Raw genomic sequence first — 19,872 nt, forward strand, 5'->3', positions numbered from 1 at the left:
TTGTCTGGTGTTCAGGTAGAAAGCAATTTCAGAAGATAGTCTGATGTTAAGCTAGAAAACTATCACAGGTGATAGTCTGGCATTCTTTATCTAAAACACTAGCTCAGATGATTAGTTGGTTTTCAACTAGAAAACTATTTCAGAAGATAGTCTGGCATTCTTCATATAAGACACTAGTCCACATGATTGTCTGGTGTTCAGGTAGAAAGCAATTTCAGAAGATAGTCTGATGTTAAGCTAGAAAACTATCTCAGGTGATAGTCTGGCATTCTTCATATAAGACACTAGTCCACATGATTGTCTGGTGTTCAGGTAGAAAGCAATTTCAGAAGATAGTCTGATGTTAAGCTAGAAAACTATCTCAGGTGATAGTCTGGCATTCTTTATCTAAAACACTAGCTCAGATGATTAGTTGGTTTTCAACTAGAAAACTATTTCAGAAGATAGTCTGGCATTCTTCATATAAGACACTAGTCCACATGATTGTCTGGTGTTCAGGTAGAAAGCAATTTCAGAAGATAGTCTGATGTTAAGCTAGAAAACTATCTCAGGTGATAGTCTGGCATTCTTCATATAAGACACTAGTCCACATGATTGTCTGGTGTTCAGGTAGAAAGCAATTTCAGAAGATAGTCTGATGTTAAGCTAGAAAACTATCTCAGGTGATAGTCTGGCATTCTTTATCTAAAACACTAGCTCAGATGATTAGTTGGTTTTCAACTAGAAAACTATTTCAGAAGATAGTCTGGCATTCTTCATATAAGACACTAGTCCACATGATTGTCTGGTGTTCAGGTAGAAAGCAATTTCAGAAGATAGTCTGATGTTAAGCTAGAAAACTATCTCAGGTGATAGTCTGGCATTCTTCATATAAGACACTAGTCCACATGATTGTCTGGTGTTCAGGTAGAAAGCAATTTCAGAAGATAGTCTGATGTTAAGCTAGAAAACTATCTCAGGTGATAGTCTGGCATTCTTTATCTAAAACACTAGCTCAGATGATTAGTTGGTTTTCAACTAGAAAACTATTTCAGAAGATAGTCTGGCATTCTTCATATAAGACACTAGTCCACATGATTGTCTGGTGTTCAGGTAGAAAGCAATTTCAGAAGATAGTCTGATGTTAAGCTAGAAAACTATCTCAGGTGATAGTCTGGCATTCTTTATCTAAAACACTAGCTCAGATGATTAGTTGGTTTTCAGCTAGAAAACTATTTCAGAAGATAGTCTGGCATTCTTTATCTAAGACACTCCTCCAAATGATTGTTTGGTGTTCAGCTAGAAAGCAATTTCAGAAGATAGTCTGGTGTTAAGCTAGAAAACTATCTCAGGTGATAGTCTGGCATTCTTTATCTAAAACACTAGCTCAGATGATTAGTTGGTTTTTAGCTAGAAAACTATTTCAGAAGATAGTTTGGCATTCTTTATCTAAGAAACTAGTCCAGATGATTGTCTGGTGTTCAGCTAGAAAACTATCTCTTTATCTAAAACACTAGCTCAGATGATAAGTTGGTTTTTAGCAAGAAAACTATTTCAGATGATTGTTTGGTGTTCAGTTAGAAAACTATCTAGGATGATAATCTGGCATTCTTTAGCTAAGACACTAGTCCAGATGATTGTCTGGTGTTCAGCTAGAAAACTATCTCCGATGATAGTCTAACATTCTTTATCTAAAACACTAGCTCAGATGATTAGTTGGTTTTTAGCAAGAAAACTATTTCAGAGGATTGTCTGGTGTTCAGTTAGAAAACTATCTAGGATGATAATCTGGCATTCTTTAGCTAAGACACTAGTCCAGATGATTGTCTGGTGTTCAGCTTTTTTTTTATCTAGCCTGAATACTTGTTTTGTGTATTATACTATGGCTATTGTCTTAATCATGAAGTTTGCTAGTGTTCATGAGCTAAATACTGTATACCCACATATTGTTAGATAAGTGTTCATGAGCTAATATACTCACACAGATGTTAGATTAGTGTTTATCGGCTATATTGTGCGAATTCTGCAAGTCCGTCTTCAACTGAAGAAAAAGTACACCAATCATTATCTTTACAATGGTCACGTGCAAAATAAAAATTGTTGACGTATTATTGTTTTAACGAAATTTTAAAATCTGTGGGTCACACGTTCTATTAGCCCATTAATTTATAGCTTTGAATGAAAAATTAAATACATCTGCAAACCAATTAGCGCTTTGTTTTGATTAACCTTCGTTATACTCACATTAAAACAAATTTCCCAATTGCTAACACGAAATCATTACAATCTGACACACACGTGCATATTGAATAGGCAATGTGTGACTGACAAAATAATTTAATTAAGTCGTAAGACCGGGGTGCTTAGTTCTCATCAAATTCAATAAGCTTTTTATTTCTATTCATTAGAAGTGATCGTCAAGTACTAATTCAACACGGTTCACATTCTCATTTATCCTCAATTGTTATCAACTGGTGAAAGAGGCCGATAAGTAGGATCGAATTAGAAAACGTTGAAAGCTGATTGAATTTTACCGATAATTGAATTCACATTTAGAAAACTATTTAAATTCAATCAGGGAAAAGAAGAAAATTTCATGCCAAGACTGGGTTTGAATTGTTTGCAGAAAAGAGATAATTTGACTGTAACGGTTTACTAAGCGATGGGAGAGTCTCCACCAAGCTTTCACAGATTCAATGAAATGATTAGCAGCCACGAGCTATTTTACTCACAAAATATTTATTTAATTGATCTCTTGTAACTTGGAACATGGTAGTTGGTTTTCAATTATAACTAGATTGCTCGTTTGATGTCCATTTCTTTTCGACAATTGACATCCTGGACAATCAAGTCCTTAAGCAGATTCTCTACTTCTTGTTTTTGTTTGACTCTGGTCATTTCTATTTTACGCTTTTTACTTAAGATGTCCAAAATGTTTTTCGATGCATATATTAATATTAAGGAATAGTCAACTTCTTACAAAATAAATGATTGCAGAAAGAAAAATCAAATTTATTACTCATGTTTTGCCTTTGGTTTATTATATATAGCATAAATGGAAAGTAGACACGTTCGTAATATCGACCAGAAGAAGTGCATCGACTAAAAGTAAAGAATAGTAAGTTATTAATACCTTGCAACTAAATGTGTTTATAAGTTAATAAATTTCGGAGAACTAACTGAATGGTGGATAAGTACAACTCTTTTCGATTCCAAACGGCATAAATGCTAGGGATCCTGTCGATTGCCAAATTGTTTGAATTGCAGAATTTATTGGGTGGAAACGTATGTGAAATGCTGGCAGCAGAAGCGACCAAAACCAGAAAGCAAAGCATGGAACAGGCTAAAAAGGAAGAATAAATCACTATTTTAAAGAAATACTTGGTAAGGCTTGTAAAGGGAAATTTTGGTTTGTAGTCTGCGTGTGGTTAGGAACTGGGTTGTGAAACTAGTTTTTGGTAATTCTAAAAGAAAAAATCCAAACTCTTTCGAAAATAAAATCATACCCTGCCACATATAAAGTCTGTTAATATTAGGCCATATATCACATGGACAACGAATTTGACCGAATATAATCAAGATCATTCGCTTATCGAGTCTCATTGTGTTCTTGTGATAAACGGATATTTTCCTCTTTTATTAATTCGTTTACCCATCAACAATATGGTTAGCGATTGAATATGGTAAAGGGTAAGAGGTGTATAGATTAATGATTAAACTGAGAAGAGAAGTAAAAGTTTTGTCACGATGTATCCTGAGAATCAATTCCTTGTCAATATTGTTTCAATAGCCATTAATTAGTCTCTTCTTCTTCAGTCCAATCACATTTCATTTATTTTCTTTTACAGATTCTTCAGCCTTTCTCAAAAAGGTTCGCTTTTCTCGGTTTCATTTTAGTGTTGCGACAATGGTATTTTGCTTTAAGTTTTTATGGTATTCTTGTGAATAGGCGATTAAAATCAACGAAGGGGTGATCCCGAGAGATTTTCCGAGGAAAAGATCATAAAAGGGAAAGTGATTTCCTGACTTTAAAGCTAGAGAGCAATAATTTGTGGGTTTTTTTAAGAATAAAAACAAGCAACTCCTACTGCCTACAAGATTAGATCAATGATCAGTGTTAAGATCCTCAAACGTAGACTGTCTACTTGGAACCTCTGGCCCTTCACAATTGTACTAAAATTTCCGTTGAAACGAAACAATTATGATTCTTGACAACCAGTGAAACTCACATTAATTTCAATACAAAAGTTAATCCAAAAGCATTTCTCGAACACAACTTTCCAGTGACTAACGTGCTCGTTTAATTGTAAATAAGTTACTACTACAACAGAAGAACCTGTTCTGTTGCTTTTTTGGCAAAGGGGTACAACTCGTCAATTCAAATGTCAATTCAGCTGGCGACCACTGAGCTAGACTTCTTTTTGTATAGACATTGAAAGGAAAGCCAATTACTTGGGGTAACAACTGAATTGCTCATCTTATACTTTTACTCTCTGATATAAATTGACTTTGGATGCCACTTCACTGGAATCAAATATCATTTCCTAAACAGAAATTAGAAGCACGTATTTCACATTTAAACACGGGGTAACTATAGCAGCAAAAGCCAATTGCAAGGGAATGTCATACGCATTATGACTGGAGAATCACAGTTGACAGTCTACAATGATATTGATCTGTAGCGTAAGTTTAAAACGTAAACTTTTGACGCAGTTTATTACGAACTATAAATATTAATATATCCCAAACTCTAGTTAGTAACGTTGTAGAAATTGTTGGGGACAAAACATTAATCAGAAACAGATATTTACAGACAGGTGATTATGTCGCTACTCTCAACTGAGCGGAACAAACAACCTATATTACTTGTACCATTTCAAAACAAATATATCCCACGAGAAACTTATCTCTAACGAGAATATTCAATTTTAAAATTGTTAAAAAAATTGTTCAAATGATAAAGACATATATAAACCATTAAAAAAACAGGTGTTAGATTCGCCACATTACATCTCTCTAGGTTTATACCAACTGCTGCCAATAATTTAACACTTCCAGTCGCGATTGCCAAGTCATGCTAATACCTTATTTTTGACGAATCGGCATAAAGGACAAAATTCATATGCTACTCATATTTAATATTTATATTAAGCTGGTCACAGGTAACATCGTAGATGTTCTCTCCGGTTGTACTACTAGTCTGATAAAAATTGGACTATTAGGCTCCGGAAATTAAGTGAGAATATGCCAGTTTAGTAGAGGACATCTTATAACCCGAGAGTTAATCTATCTGAGCACAGAACACAGCTCTGGTAAATCGAAACAAATCCCAAGACACGTGACACCATTAAAGAAAAGATAACTCTGTAATTTAAAATAAATTAATGGGTTTTACAAGAAGGTAAAAAGGCTAAGTTTAAAATATTAGTTTGAATCCTCAAGGGAGATCACAAACAACTGACGTCTTTAATCTTGAAGTTTTTGGTGGTTTTATGCTGATAAGGATTTTAGTTAAGGAGAGAAGCAACTGAATGTATTTCGCGGCTGAATGCAAATCGGCCCCTCTAACTTGTTTTTTGACACTAAATTCGGGAAAATCATTATTTTAATCTCAGCTGATAAAATAAATAGCGATTAAATGAAAGATTAACTAGCAGATTGGTTCTGGTAATATCATTCAATGAAGTCTTTAGTCAAATTTAATCTTTCTGCCTCGTCTACAATGATTGGTAGTGAACGTTTGTGAGGAAAATTAATATTCTGAAATAAACAAGTAAATTAATTCGTACCGATGCGGTAGAGACGAGTGTTAATTTAAAGAACATATTGATAATATTGGTATTTAAATTTGTCTTTAAAGGGGCATTTTGCTTTTTTCGTAGGTCAGAAAAGATTTTTGCTGAAATTTATGAAAACTATACATTAAAATCTAGCTAAAGAAATGTGTCCTAATTGAACATATCTAAAATTACAACTGAAATAAACCTGCCGTTAATTTTTTAACGCCCAAACCATTTAATAGGTTTATTTGAACTTTTTAAGTTCTTTGTGCTTTTGTTTGCAGGTGTTAGCAGAAAACTGTACGGATTTCAGCAAAATTTGCGCCTAATTGTAAAAAATGATGTCTCCTTCGAATTCTATGGATTTCAACTAAAAAGTCTGAGACCCAACACTAAAACTGGTTTAAGCTGCTCACTTAAGAACTAGTACACTCCGTTTTAATTAACCATTTAAAAACAAATTCAGTTTGATCAAGTACATACACAGACTTAAATAGCCTATTTTATAAAAATGTTCCTTCAAAGGAATTTATTCTATTTGATGTAATATTTACATATGATTTAGAAACTCTGTCATTCATGAAAGAGTGGATTAATCCTTCCCCTTTTCCAATCTAAGTAGGCTTGCTGCTATATAATTCGAGAATGATTAATATAATAAGTCGGCTATATTCAATTGGAGCTGCGATTAATAACCATTTTTTAACGTACCAAAATAGCAGTGGCGGCGCCAACCAGCCGACTTACAAAATTGGGGGACATCTGTCGAGGCTGAATTTCAAAGCCTCTCATGCTGTATTTCATTATCAATTTTCATGTTACTCTTTCCTTGAACAAAGGAAACCTTTCAACAGAAGTAGTGAATCCTACACCCACTAGGATGATGATAGGCATGTGGAAAAGGTGTGCCCAGGTCGATTGGCGATTCAAATACCTCTGTTATCTTTTATTGACCGATTACGTGCTTCAACACTACTTGCGCAATGTAAACGATTTTGTAGTTAGATTGACACTCAAAGTGATGTTAAATTCAAAAGACATTATGTGAGTTCTGAATTTGTGTAATGGAAACTTAAAGACCGACTCACAATTTGGCCTTGGAAGTGAGATTGAGGAATTAGATCTTTAAAAGCAATAAAAGCGATAGTAACTCGATAGAAACTTTAAAATGTTCAATTTATCAATAAATTTGAAAACAGATTATTCTTTACCCTCAAACATCAGGAAGACGTATGATTTTCTAAAGATAATATAATTTACTGCGAATCTGTTAGATTCATCACGTGATCGATAGTTAAACCATCCGATAAACTCATTTTTATCATCAATTATCACTCTTTACTGATGGAGGTAAAAATCAGTCAGATTTGATGAGAAACTTGTGTTTATGCGCCACCTAACGACCAATTGAGAGAGTAATTAATGTCAAGACGGAAATGAAAAGTGTCTTGTTATCATGGATTTTATCAACATGAGAGTAGTTATTTCTCTGCACAAGAAATCATGAAAATATATTGAGACTATTGGATGATAATACAGTATCAGGAATATAACTAATAACCAAACAAATACAGAAACATTTCATGGTACGACAGAGACCTGGCCTTTAGAAAAACTTTTTATTTCATAAACGGCTTTATGGACTTACACCAGAAATTTAATTTCTACCTCTTTCGATGGTAATTCACGAAATTCTCTAACTTTTTGAAGAAATTGCATTGAAAATTTTTCAATACGCCACATAAAAGCCTGGCCAATAATTTTTATCTCGTTAAAAAATCAATATATCATGACCATGAAAATGTTTGGTAAATGTTTAGCAATTCGAAAGTAAACCATTGCCGGATATAAATTTCTGCCTTTACAGGAAACGACTATTTCAACACAACTTTACTTTGTATTTCCCAAAATCTGAAAAAATTCATATCTAGGCCAAAATACATGCAAATACAAAGAAATATCTAAATAAATATACAATCTTTAGTACTGAGTCCATCTTGCTTCAAACATAAAGCATTTGTCACTAAATGATCTTTAATATGCTTAGATGATAGGTAAGCTTCCACAAGGCAGATGTTTTGGACTAATCTACAGACCTTGACAGATGATTTTGATAGATTTTGGCTTAAGAGAAAGCCAGGGAGAAATGTACCACTTTCTTCGAAGTCAGTGCATACCATCGCATGCAAATGAAAATGGCAGAACTGGATATTATAACAAATTTTTCACTTTCTGAAAAGCAAGATTAATTTCAATGAATATTTTTTTTCTCAAGTTCAGAAAAGTGGTGAAGGATTTCTCTTTGAACACTCTCCTGGGCGACAATTCATCATAAATCATTGGGCGGAGTTCATAGATTGACAATTACTTTTTTTTTTAATGATTTTTCAAAATATCCGAATTCTGGACCTCAATGAACCACCATGAGTGTTCAGTTTTTCACACACTACAAAAGTTTTAGAAAGTTCTTTTCTGGATGTCCGACTAGTCCTCATTTTCCGTCACTTTCAGAAACACAAAATATCCCAAATATTTCAGCAATATTATTATTGTCTCAAATTTTCTCAAGTTTTTCATTTGTGACATTGAACTGAACACTGCAAATTAGTTACTTTGCACTTCATGAAATACCTACTAGTCACATGGCTTTTCTACCAAGAACTGTTTACGTCACGAAGATATCTTTTCTAGCACAATTAGTTACTCTTCATCTTCTCGATGTGTGATGATTATAAATGCTTTGCCAGAAATTGTCATCAATTTGCACCTCTTTAAGTCTAAATATAAGTTAAATATTTCAACTGTTAAGCCACATATAAACTTTTGCCCGATGCATTATCGTATAACGAGATTCTTCAACTTTTTAGTAAAATAAAAAACTAGGGTATCTATTTGTATGAATTCTTTTGATTGTGTGGTCTAGTTAAAGGAACCAAACGGCGTTAAATTTGTTGAAGTTAAATACAGTATAGGCAAAACCAAATACAATTACATACATACAACAATGGTAGCATGTGAAATAATCAGTTAAGGGGAGACAATCCCATTCAAACGATAACATCTAGAAGGGCTCAGACTTCAATACTAATTTCATAGCTGTGATGCTTTAAATTTGTCAGTTATCAAGTATTGTGCAGTCTTTCATGTGACATGTGCTACTTGAAAACCAAACTAAGTAATTGGTGGTATACGTTGATGCATGTGAATAGCAGTCTTGCATAAAGAATGTTTTGTTATAATTTACAAAACTTACATACTTACAACTGTACAACAACAGTTATTCTGTAAATTTCATTTGCTAAACTTTAATGTCTTGATGATTTATATGAGGACTGATTCCAGTGATTAATTTACCATCTCATTCACGTTAAAAACCCCAAAAGGGAGAGAGAAAGAGAATTAAGTAGGGAGCTCTCCCCTAAGTTTTTAAACATAAAATTATATATTAATAATTTCTAATGGCTCAAATAACAAATATAATCAATAAAAATTCAGAAATAAGTATGATATACAAAACAAAACACTAGTGTATTAAGTTGAGTAGACTGAGTTAATGCTCTATGTTCTGTGATAATAAAGAGCATAACATAGGATTTTATAAAAGCCAGAGCAAAGATAGTACATCACGTCCAAATACTCACACTTCGGCATATTCTTAGTACAACAAAAAAACTTTAACAGTGTTTGAAGTAAAAAGAGGTTAAAATTAATGATGATATATTGGGATTGTGAAGGCAACTGTAGGATGTGATAAACATCGTACACCGATGCTAAAGGAACATTCGTGACAGATTTACACGAAATTATTTGTTATCAAACCCTTGATAAAATCAAATAACACAATTTAATCCAAATCTGGTATATTATATAAAAAAAATTGTGCCTAAGACAATAATTGTGATACAAAGAAATGGCTTTTCATGGGTATATTGGTGAGAAAAAAAACCCAAAGAAATGGCTTTAACAGAGGCAATAATGATGAGATAAGAACAAAGGTGGCTTTCATAGAGGTATACTGATGAGATAAGAACAATATAATTGCGTTAACAGATCAGATAAGAACAACCAAATGGCTTTAAAGGGTATAATGATGATAATGATTAAGAACAATTAATGGTTTTAACAGAGATATAATGATGAAATTAGAACGAAATGACTTAAACAGAAATGTTAGAAAACATTTCTTTTAAGCATGATCGTCTTGGTTGTTATATAGAAAATATAACTGAAGTTCTTATATAGTTTATTCCGATAATGTTAGTCTACAGGTGGGTTCCTTATTGCTTATTCCTTATTGGATTGGCTTTACGACCTGAGCTGTCAGTTATCCGCAGACAAAACTGACTAAAAACGATGTTATAAAGACAATACAGCAGTAAGGGACATTACAATAGAAAACAGAAACGTTAGTATGTAAGTTAATAGATGATAGATAAGAACATGGCATAAGACACAAATAAAAACTACTAATGTTATTCATTAATGGAGAAATACTATTCCGTCTCTTACTTAGTAGAGGTATTTGTCCTATTTAGCTAGATTTCTTCTTAAAATGTACTTAAATTAGAAAATTCAGATTAGATCGGGTAATTTCACAACAAACACCTTTAAATGGAGTGAAACAGGGAGGTGTATTGTCTCCAATATTATTCACTGTTTATATAGATGAACTTCAAAGATATCTTTGTAGAAATAACTAACTTTACCTTTGTAGCATCCATATCAGCCTCTGCGACGACAACCATTTTAGAACACTTTAGAGCTCTATGCAAACCACAGATTAAGCAATGAAGCCTCAAATCAAGTTCCGCAAATTCGCTCAGAACTGGACACCACCCCAACCCCCACCCCTGATTTTTGCTGTGTATACATTTCAGATTGCGAAATGAGGTCATAATCATGATCAACAAAGTGCGCATCGTCAAAGATGATGTCAATTTAACTTTAAATCTTTGAGTTATTTTCTTTCCCACTGGAAAAAGTTTCATTTACTCGGATACTATTCCTTTAACAATCGATAATAGTGTGACCAAATTTAATGATGTTAATGTTTATACTATGACTTTTCTTATCAAATGTTAGTTCTTATCTTGGAACATTTGATTTTTTCACAAAGAAAATGTAGAGTAGTTTCAAGTAGTTCTGTAATTCAATTGAGTGTGAGCATCATATTAACTGAACATGAAGTTTGTACCTGGAGAAATAATATTGTTGGTTTTTGCAATTTTTGTGTTAATTTCCGTAGGTTAGTATATTTCAGTGAGCTTTGTAAATCAAACACAAGGCTGAATACATTACGTTATACAAAATATTAAGTTATTCTTCTCTATTTCATGTTAACATATACACTTAATATATATAGAAATGTACTTTTCCTATCATATTCTTATAACGAAAATCACATATTACGGGTAAAGAAACAACGATTTCAATTTCAATGGAAAATGTTTACAATTATATATCTAGTCAGCGAGTTTGAAAGTTTGTTAATTAAAAATGCTGATATAACGTGTTATGTATTTGTATTTTCAGTGTCTTGTGCTGATTACTGTACGTACTTCAACAAATACTGCAACACCACTCACCCCCGTTATGATAATGTTCTTTTCTGTGCCAGTGACGGAAAGAAGTACACAGGACAGTAAGTTCTCTAGAAGGGGTTTGGGTACTTAAAGGGCAATAAGCAGCTTTTGCGTGATTTTTGCCTTCGATACGTTTAAGAGTACTAGATTTTGTCCGAAAATTCGAATAATTCCTTCATTTATAACTTGCAAAATTTCTTTTTGATTGGTTTCTTTCCTATCTGTATATTGTACGTCTTGCTGAATAGGAAATTACTGTGTGAACATGTTCTAGCGGAAATGACCATATTGTTAAATAAATGTATCACAACCTCGAGTTAAGTGACAGCAAAAGTTATTATTAAACATCCATTAACTTCTTAACTCAAACACGGTGTCTCTATAAAAGACAGGTCGTCATTGGAACTTTCCTACATGGATAATTTAAGAAACACATTATAGGAAGGCTCAAATTTCGAGGAAAGCTGTGAGACTAAAGTGAGACTAAGATTGTGAATGCGCTCCTTTAATGAGACATTGTCAGCATTCAAGTAATGTCTACACAATTTGATATTGATTTTTTGCATAGAATTGTAGGCTATTATATAATTTATTTACAGACGGCTTGTTCATAAATATATGTTTATTTATTTATCTTTTTCATTTTTTTGTAGATGTAATTTCTTTACTGCAGCGTGTCTTCATAATGTAACAGTATTATCAATAGGATCCAACTGTGAAAATAATAATACAGTCCAACACCACACCCGACCACCACTAACAAAACTCCCTCCCCTCAACTACTTCGAAATAAATTTATACCATTCTATTGCTAGAAGCATAGACGACAGATTGGAATTATCGAAGGCACGGGGTATAACTTCAGAAAAGGCTAAACCAATTTATTCAAAACAAGATCATACAAACAAGATTTATATTAGAAATTCAGACTGTTGGGCATATGGTTTAGATTTAACTCCTATATCTCCGTGGAATAGTAATCATGGAGTAAGGAAAGCTGGAACCTTGGTTACTAGAAGACATTTACTATGGGCAAGGCATTACAATATTCCTGTCGGAACAACAATAAGATTCGTCGCATTGAATAACACAGTCGTAGAAAGAAAAATAGCAGCCATAAAATTCGTCAATCATTCTTCGAAAGGTCATGAATCATTTTGGGGTCGAGATATTGTAGTTGGTATGTTAGATAGAGATGTTCCTGATGGTATCTCATTTTCTAAGGTAATGCCAAAAGATATTACTGAATTTCGTCCAAACTCAAATACAAGACTACCAGTTCTGAGCACGGATTTTGAAGAAAAGGCTTTGGTAACCGATTTCTCCTATTACAGAAACACTGGAATTGGTCTAAGAATTCCTGCAACTGGATCAATTGAAAATGAATATTATGAAAGTAAAATAGTTGGTGACAGTGGAAATCCTTCTTTTTTTATCATCAATGATGAATTAGTATTACTATTTGTATTTACTAGTGGCGGGGCAGGAGGTGGAACTTCTATTAATCATTATTATGATGAAATTAATCGATTAATGAAAGAGGAAGGTAGCCAATATCAACTTACTCCAATAGATTTAAATAAGTTTGAACGACAGGGACATCAAATCCCACATATCATAGGTTAAATATTTGATTTTTTCTGAATAAAACATGTTTTCTTTGTGTCATTCCAATTAAATGCCTTTACAATTAGTCACAAATTTGAAGTCTTTACCTATTACGTTTTAATGTTCTGTCAGACATTGGTGTACACCCTTCCTTTTAGCGAAAGCTTCTATGTGTGGATAAATTTATGTAAGATTTTGGTCATTCGAAATGACATCCCACACCGATGTACAACTGTCGCCGAATGAAACAAATTTCTTTTTAAAATGACTAATCCTATAACAGCAGGTTGTGGATTATAGAAGATCAACAGGTTTAGATAGTAAAAGTACAATGCTGACACTCCTTGTGACAAAAGTACTTGCCTAACATTATATGTTGCATTTTTGGGAAAAGGACGATACATTGTAAATTTGTTAATTATAAGTAAGTTTCCTTTTCCGTTAAATTCTATTAAAATAACATAAAAATGACGAATGTGTTCCGACTTTAATTTGGTTATGCATTCTAGAACCTATTGGACGTCAAAAAAACATACTAAGTGTAAAGCAATCTGGTGGACTTTGAACATTCCCAGGTTCACACCATCACACATGTACTTGTCTATCCTTTGTGCATCGTTCGACAACAAAGAATTTTTGACTAAAGCAACGAGATGGAAGGATTGAGGTTTGTAATAAACTTCAATAGACTGATTTCTTTCTGTCGTAAATTAAATGTCACCAATTATAGTAATAACGTTTGCCTCTAAATAGCACTAAAGGATAATATTCATACTAAATTTTAATCAAGTAGCAGAGTATCAGAGTATGTTTTGGAGTACATACAATGTTTTTTCTTCTTCGGACCTTCTGATACATTTCCACCGAGTGCCACTTTGGGGAAATTTTTGTGGACCGAATTCAAAATGGCCGCCATTCTCTATATTCCGAATCATATTTCAGTCATAACTTTGTTTCTAGGACACCAAAAGACATAATGTTTTCACAATTTCTAGAGTTGGTAAATTTATGCCAATGTTGATGTCTAATAGAAATATTAGAAGTTTTGATACAGTCCAATAGTATCTGTTACTGCCAGTCCAATGTGATCTTCTCTAAACATGTCCGTTTACAACTAATACCTCTAATCTGAACATTATCATTGTGTAAATTATGTTTCGTGCAGGTATTATAACGAATAATGAGAGTAACTAGAACATCGGTGACACTTCAACAGATGTATTAGAACCAGTAAAATTTCTTTAAAATATTTTAATTCCGACTAAAATATTGGGCCTCAGGACTGACTTTATGTTTCTAATGCATATGGTAACCTTGTTTCTATCTTATATTTCCATATACATAGGATTCGAAAATGAATTATATATTCAAAAAATGGAAATTACTGGCTGTATTGATACTCATTATACCGACCTTCACTTTGTTTTTGGAAAATTTGAAAAGCAAGCCACATCAAGATGTCTTAATAAAGTAAGTTGATAAACTATTTTCTATGTCTACGTTGGAGCAATTTGGTAAACTAAGTTACCAAAATACTAAAATGCGACGTTAATGTTGTCACAAGGCGAATTCTGCTCATAAATTATTACATGCAGAACTTATCAGTCGAGGTAACATTTTGATTTCGGGGTAGGCAGGTTTGCATCTCTCAAAATATACATGCGAAGGATGGAACAAATACTTCATGTACAAATTGGAATTAACTTTCTAGATTTGCAGGGTATTTTTCCTCTGATCTGATCTGAAATCAGATAAAATATGAACTTGAGAGGTTAGTTTGTTATATAAAGATTGAGTTTGGCTGGCTTTGAACAAGAGATAATCATGTATCTTGTATCTTGCGATGAATTGCAAGTAATATCAGTCACATTCATCGGAATATGATTCATTTTTATTGAAAACTATCAGATAAATAAGGGAAAGTCTTATTTAAAGATGGGTTTCCTCATTTATTTTTTAGTGTCAAATTAAGCAAACTTTTGATGAATTGGTGTTTCTAATGAATTATCATGTATTCTTAATCATATCATTTTGTTCTTATTGCATATAACTAAAGAGTTTTAACCAATCATAAATGTCCATATATGTACAGTCTGGATAAACAAAAAAAGACTTTTTGACCTTTCTTGATCGGGTCACTCATTGGAATTCTGGTGGTAATACTCTTCTAATTTAGCTAATTATGAATTAATATGGACATGTGAGACAAACTGATATTTTTCCAAGTCATTAGATCACCAGCATCATAATATCCTTCTTTGTGACTATTTCATCAATAGTTGAGAATATAATATGATACAATCTTATGATATATGCTCAATGTCCTACAAAGGTGGGTATTTAAAAAGTGTACTAACGATCTAAATCGCAAAAAGAAATCCAAAATAAGCAGCAATTGCACACCATTGCTCATAAACACAAAATGAAAATGTAATAACATATTGTGTTAACTCGACATACCTTTGTCATGACAACATCAAACCGTTGTAGTTTTATGTTTACTCATGACAATCATGTACGAAACAAAACATCCAAGATGATAAAAGGAACGGTTCTTGCAGTTGATGTCAATCTCTGTATACGTCTCGATTTTACTAGATTCGTATAAAATATCTATATTCACTTTTTGTTTGGTTTTAAGCAATATAATGGAACTTAGATTGGCTTGCAAGATGCTATTCGTGAATTACAATTTTATTTGAGACGAACCATCATTGCAACATAATATTTCACACCGAATTGGAAGGTAAAAGCAAAAACTTAATGCTATGCAAAATTAAATAAACATTATATTATGGTGAAATACTTTTGTGATAAAAACAAAACGTTTGCATTTACATGTTTATTAATGGTAATCAAACAAAATAAAACAAAAATATCCAAGATGATCGCAGATACGGACATGGTATATTTTTCAATAAGATAATGATGACGACCGTAAATTTCTTAAAGTTAAGTGTGTGTCTGGTTCGTAAATATCCTTGTAGCTGAACCTATGATGTCAGATGTCTCGATCTAGCCAAGAAATCGGCACAGAAAGAATAAGCCCTTGCGTACAGGCATTCTCGCAGGAAATTGTCTAGTACAAGAGATTAGGTCTGATAGGCCCACTGCTAAGAAAATCTACTGATCGTAATCAACTTTTTGTTGATAAAACGTGTTTGTTTTGTGTCCTGTTTTGTTATCACTAACATCTTTCATCTGCGTTACTAAGGTTCTTTAATACAAAAGCATCGATTGTTTCTGACAACATTTGATCATCCAACAAGCGCGATATAAAAAAATTTTAACCATCATATTGAGACAAATTTAAGTATGGAATAATAATGCATTTTTCGACATATTTTTGTGTCTTGTTTTATTCGTTATTGTTTGTTTCAAAACTGAATTTAAAGATGATTGGTTTTTAAGTCAGATAGAATATTTTTTTTCAATTTGTCGTCTAACACAACGAGTTTCTAAATCTTGCATCTTGCACTTACTGGATAGGATATACTTTATTTTTAAGTTGTATAATGCAGTGGATAGATTAGCCAAGTGTATATTAACTTTGACTGTATGTTACCTTGCTTGGTAAGCTATTTTAGTAAATCAAATACACTTTCTATTATTTGATGTGGGACAGAGAATAAATCAATGGAAGTTATTCTCAGTGATGCACTTTCATCTATACATAAAATTCACAAGACTTTTAATTAAAACTAACAATTACTTTTTTAAGAAAGAAAAATATAAAATAAAGAGTTATAGTTGATTGATTTCTATGTTTCAGAATGGATGGAAGTAACCATAAATTGATATTTACCAAAAATCCAGGTTCATTACATATTGGAAAGAAAATTGATTGGAATATTTTTATATTACCTTCAAAACAAAAGTATGATTTGATATTCTGTTACAACTAAGTAACATGATTTTCGTTATTCTTTCTTTTCATAATTATTGATTTTTGTACTAATGGTTTCAGCGTAAACGGATAACATTTGGTCGTAAAGAAGGAATTGATCCTTACTTCAACTAATATTATCGAATTTTGGCATGCAAGACATGAAAAATATATCCGGTGCGCCATATCTAGTAAAAGTGATCGCAGAGCAACAAGTAACCCACTGCTGTAGTAATGTATCTTAAGGGGTTTTGTCATTTGTCCATTTTTTGATGTGAAGAAGATTTGGCAAACAAATAGTAAATCAATAATTGTCTCTTCATGAAGGTTAATTAACCTTTGAAAGTGTAATTTCTGAACAGTATCTATGCATTAACACTGGATGTTTACGTACATTCTACACTTCAGAAATAGATTGTTAGAAGGATATTTATCGAAATATATTATGACTATTTCAGGTGTAGTTTCAAATTAAATGGTTTACAGTCGTCAGTTATAATTGCATTAAATCACGGAGCACGATCTATCTTTCTGTCTTCCCCCTTTGACACGAATAGAACAAAGCTTTTACGGAAATTTTCTTTTGAAGATTATACATCTGTTTTAAGATATAACGGATCATTAAATAATCCATTATCTTATCATTTTTACGAACCAGTGGACACGAATAAATTCAATAAGAAAACAGACTTTTCTTATAGACATGGTGTATGGAAAACTTCTTCACTGCAAAAGATCATTGAACCATCTAAAAGAGCAACTTCTTTTCAAGAACAGGCGCCACCAATTTTTCTCCCTTTTGATACGCTTGTATCGATAGTCATAGATAATATACTGTTTAGATATGATGCGTTCTGGGCTTTTGTTTCCTTTAAAAATGAATCGGTCTGGTCTGTATGGGTTCAGAAGCTTTTACAAGAACTTGGTGAATCAGTTATGTATATTCCAGGCCTTAATCAAGGTGTATTGGATTGTCGGGAGACATCTATTCCGCGTATGCCGACATATCTAAAATCTTGGAAGTGTACGGAAAGATCTACGTTTTTCTCCTGTGTTTTATCATTGACAAATTTCATGATCGAAAAATCCATTTTGCGAACAGTTGAATATCAGTCTGTGGCTGAATGGTTAGATCATTTGCTTAATAATGGTTATGAACAACCAGCCTTAGTCCAACTAGACCACAAACAAGAATCACTTGAACCTTCGTACAATGTTTTTCATATTCCATCTTATATGAATCCCATTGACAATCTGGATGACACATTTAAATCAATCTGTGTGAAAGGTATATCAAAATGTCACAAGGTGCAGCCGAGTACTGTAACGTTTGAACCTCTTAATATATTATTAGTCATTGTTTTTAATAGAGCAGGACATTATCAGTCACTGGACTATCTAGAATCTATATATCGTCCTTATTTTAAACATATACTTTACTGTGGAACAGATATTAACAATTTCTTTTTAACCTTTGATAAATTAAAAAAGCCCGTATCCTTCCTTGAACTTGAAGCTGGAGGGTTCTCTAATGGTGAACAAGGTTATCAATGTGTGCAATTAGCTATTAAAATGAACTACGATGTAGACGGTTATTTTCATGTTGCAGACGACGTATTATTGAATATTTGGAATTTACGAAATATCTCAACTGATAAAATTTGGTTTCAACAAAGCATGCGTCCTGCTAATTTAACACAACCAACTGTTCCTGATGTATGGAGAAATCCTAATTGGTGGCCTTGGAATAGTGGTCGAGGACGCAGTGCGGTTGAAAGAGCAATTGGCACCGTGAGGAATCTTAGTCTAAGAGATGTTATGGCTAAAAAGTTTTTAGAGACATTGGCTCGTAATGCAGGGGGCTTAAATCGAGTATTTTATGAAGTATCGGATATATTTTACATACCAAGTGTACTGGCAAAACATTTTGTGTATTTTGCAAGCGTGTTTTATTCCAATAATGTGTATTTAGAAATTGCTGTACCAACTATCATAAATGGTCTGGCCGAAAAGAAGGACATTGTCATGATAAACGGCTCTTATTTGTGGTACCAGGACAGGGCATCATATAGAGAAACGTTCAATTATTCCAACATATTCATGCATCCGGTTAAACCGGAACCTTGTTTAAAAGACAAACATTGCATGGAATTTCTTTGTAAAAAGTATTTACCATGTGTTTTCGCAGTTCACAATAAACATTAAAAACAGAAGCCTTTCATGATGATTAGTCAAGTTATTTCAAACGTTCATAATTACATACTGCATAAGTCAACTGTAGGATGCAGTCGTTAAAAATATCGTATTTAATATGTGTAATGTCGATCTAATATGTATAAATTATTACAGAGCTCAAACAAATAAATAAAATCCATTTCGATACAGCAAAATCAATTAAGCATTGTAGTTGACCAGTGCATTGTTGAGAACGAGAAGTACATGTGTTCTCAATTCAACACTTGATGAAATTGATTATATATGTTAAAATCAGATAAATCTATTAGAAATCCCTGTGCTTCCTTTCGATTATACATTAAAAAGGTTTTTTTGTCACTATGATGGAAATTCTTATGCTTTTTTTATATGGCGTTAAGCTGATGATGCACACGTTAATGCTTGTACTGATATATTGTCTAACACTAAGTTTGCAAGAAGTGTCGAAGTGTAGATTTTAGGTCCATAAGAATGTTTGCCCAAATGCCCATGCTTAATAGTTTGAATAAATGAATATATACTCTTGGATTTTTTGAGAGAAATATAAAATATGTTATTACATTGCCCAAATTGTATTGAATAATTCAGTTTTGTATATTTTACTGAGAGGATTTCACTGATGAAGATTTCTCTGTTTTTGCATAAAAAAATAAAGTACTAAACAACATTTTGTTGCAAATTAATGAACTAAATGTAAGAGGCCTTTCTATTAAATACATAATGTTTTAGAATCATGGCAATCAATCGTTTAAATACAAATTTCGTCAATCATTGCCTGTTTTTTTTTTTTTTTTTTTTTGTTAGATTGGCAAAATATTCTCAA

The 19,872-nt window shown here is 32.6% G+C and overlaps 2 protein-coding genes across 2 annotated transcripts; both read left to right on the forward strand.

The window, feature by feature from the left end:
- Positions 1-9,669: 9,669 nt before the first annotated feature.
- LOTGIDRAFT_155618 (hypothetical protein) lies at positions 9,670-12,967 on the forward strand (the record flags this gene model as incomplete). The annotated part of the gene is made up of 3 exons (XM_009068161.1): positions 9,670-9,691; positions 11,292-11,400; positions 11,995-12,967. 3 exons carry the CDS (start codon positions 9,670-9,672, stop codon positions 12,965-12,967), a joined length of 1,104 nt encoding a protein of 367 aa, XP_009066409.1.
- Positions 12,968-13,602: 635 nt separating this feature from the next.
- LOTGIDRAFT_155619 (hypothetical protein) lies at positions 13,603-19,040 on the forward strand (the record flags this gene model as incomplete). Its single annotated transcript, XM_009068162.1, has 3 exons — positions 13,603-13,616; positions 16,722-16,826; positions 17,294-19,040. The coding sequence occupies 3 exons, from the start codon at positions 13,603-13,605 to the stop codon at positions 19,038-19,040; spliced, it is 1,866 nt and encodes a 621-aa protein (XP_009066410.1).
- Positions 19,041-19,872: the final 832 nt, after the last annotated feature.

This window comes from Lottia gigantea (assembly GCF_000327385.1).
Source record: "Lottia gigantea unplaced genomic scaffold LOTGIsca_9, whole genome shotgun sequence".
Classification (NCBI taxonomy): domain Eukaryota; kingdom Metazoa; phylum Mollusca; class Gastropoda; family Lottiidae; genus Lottia; species Lottia gigantea.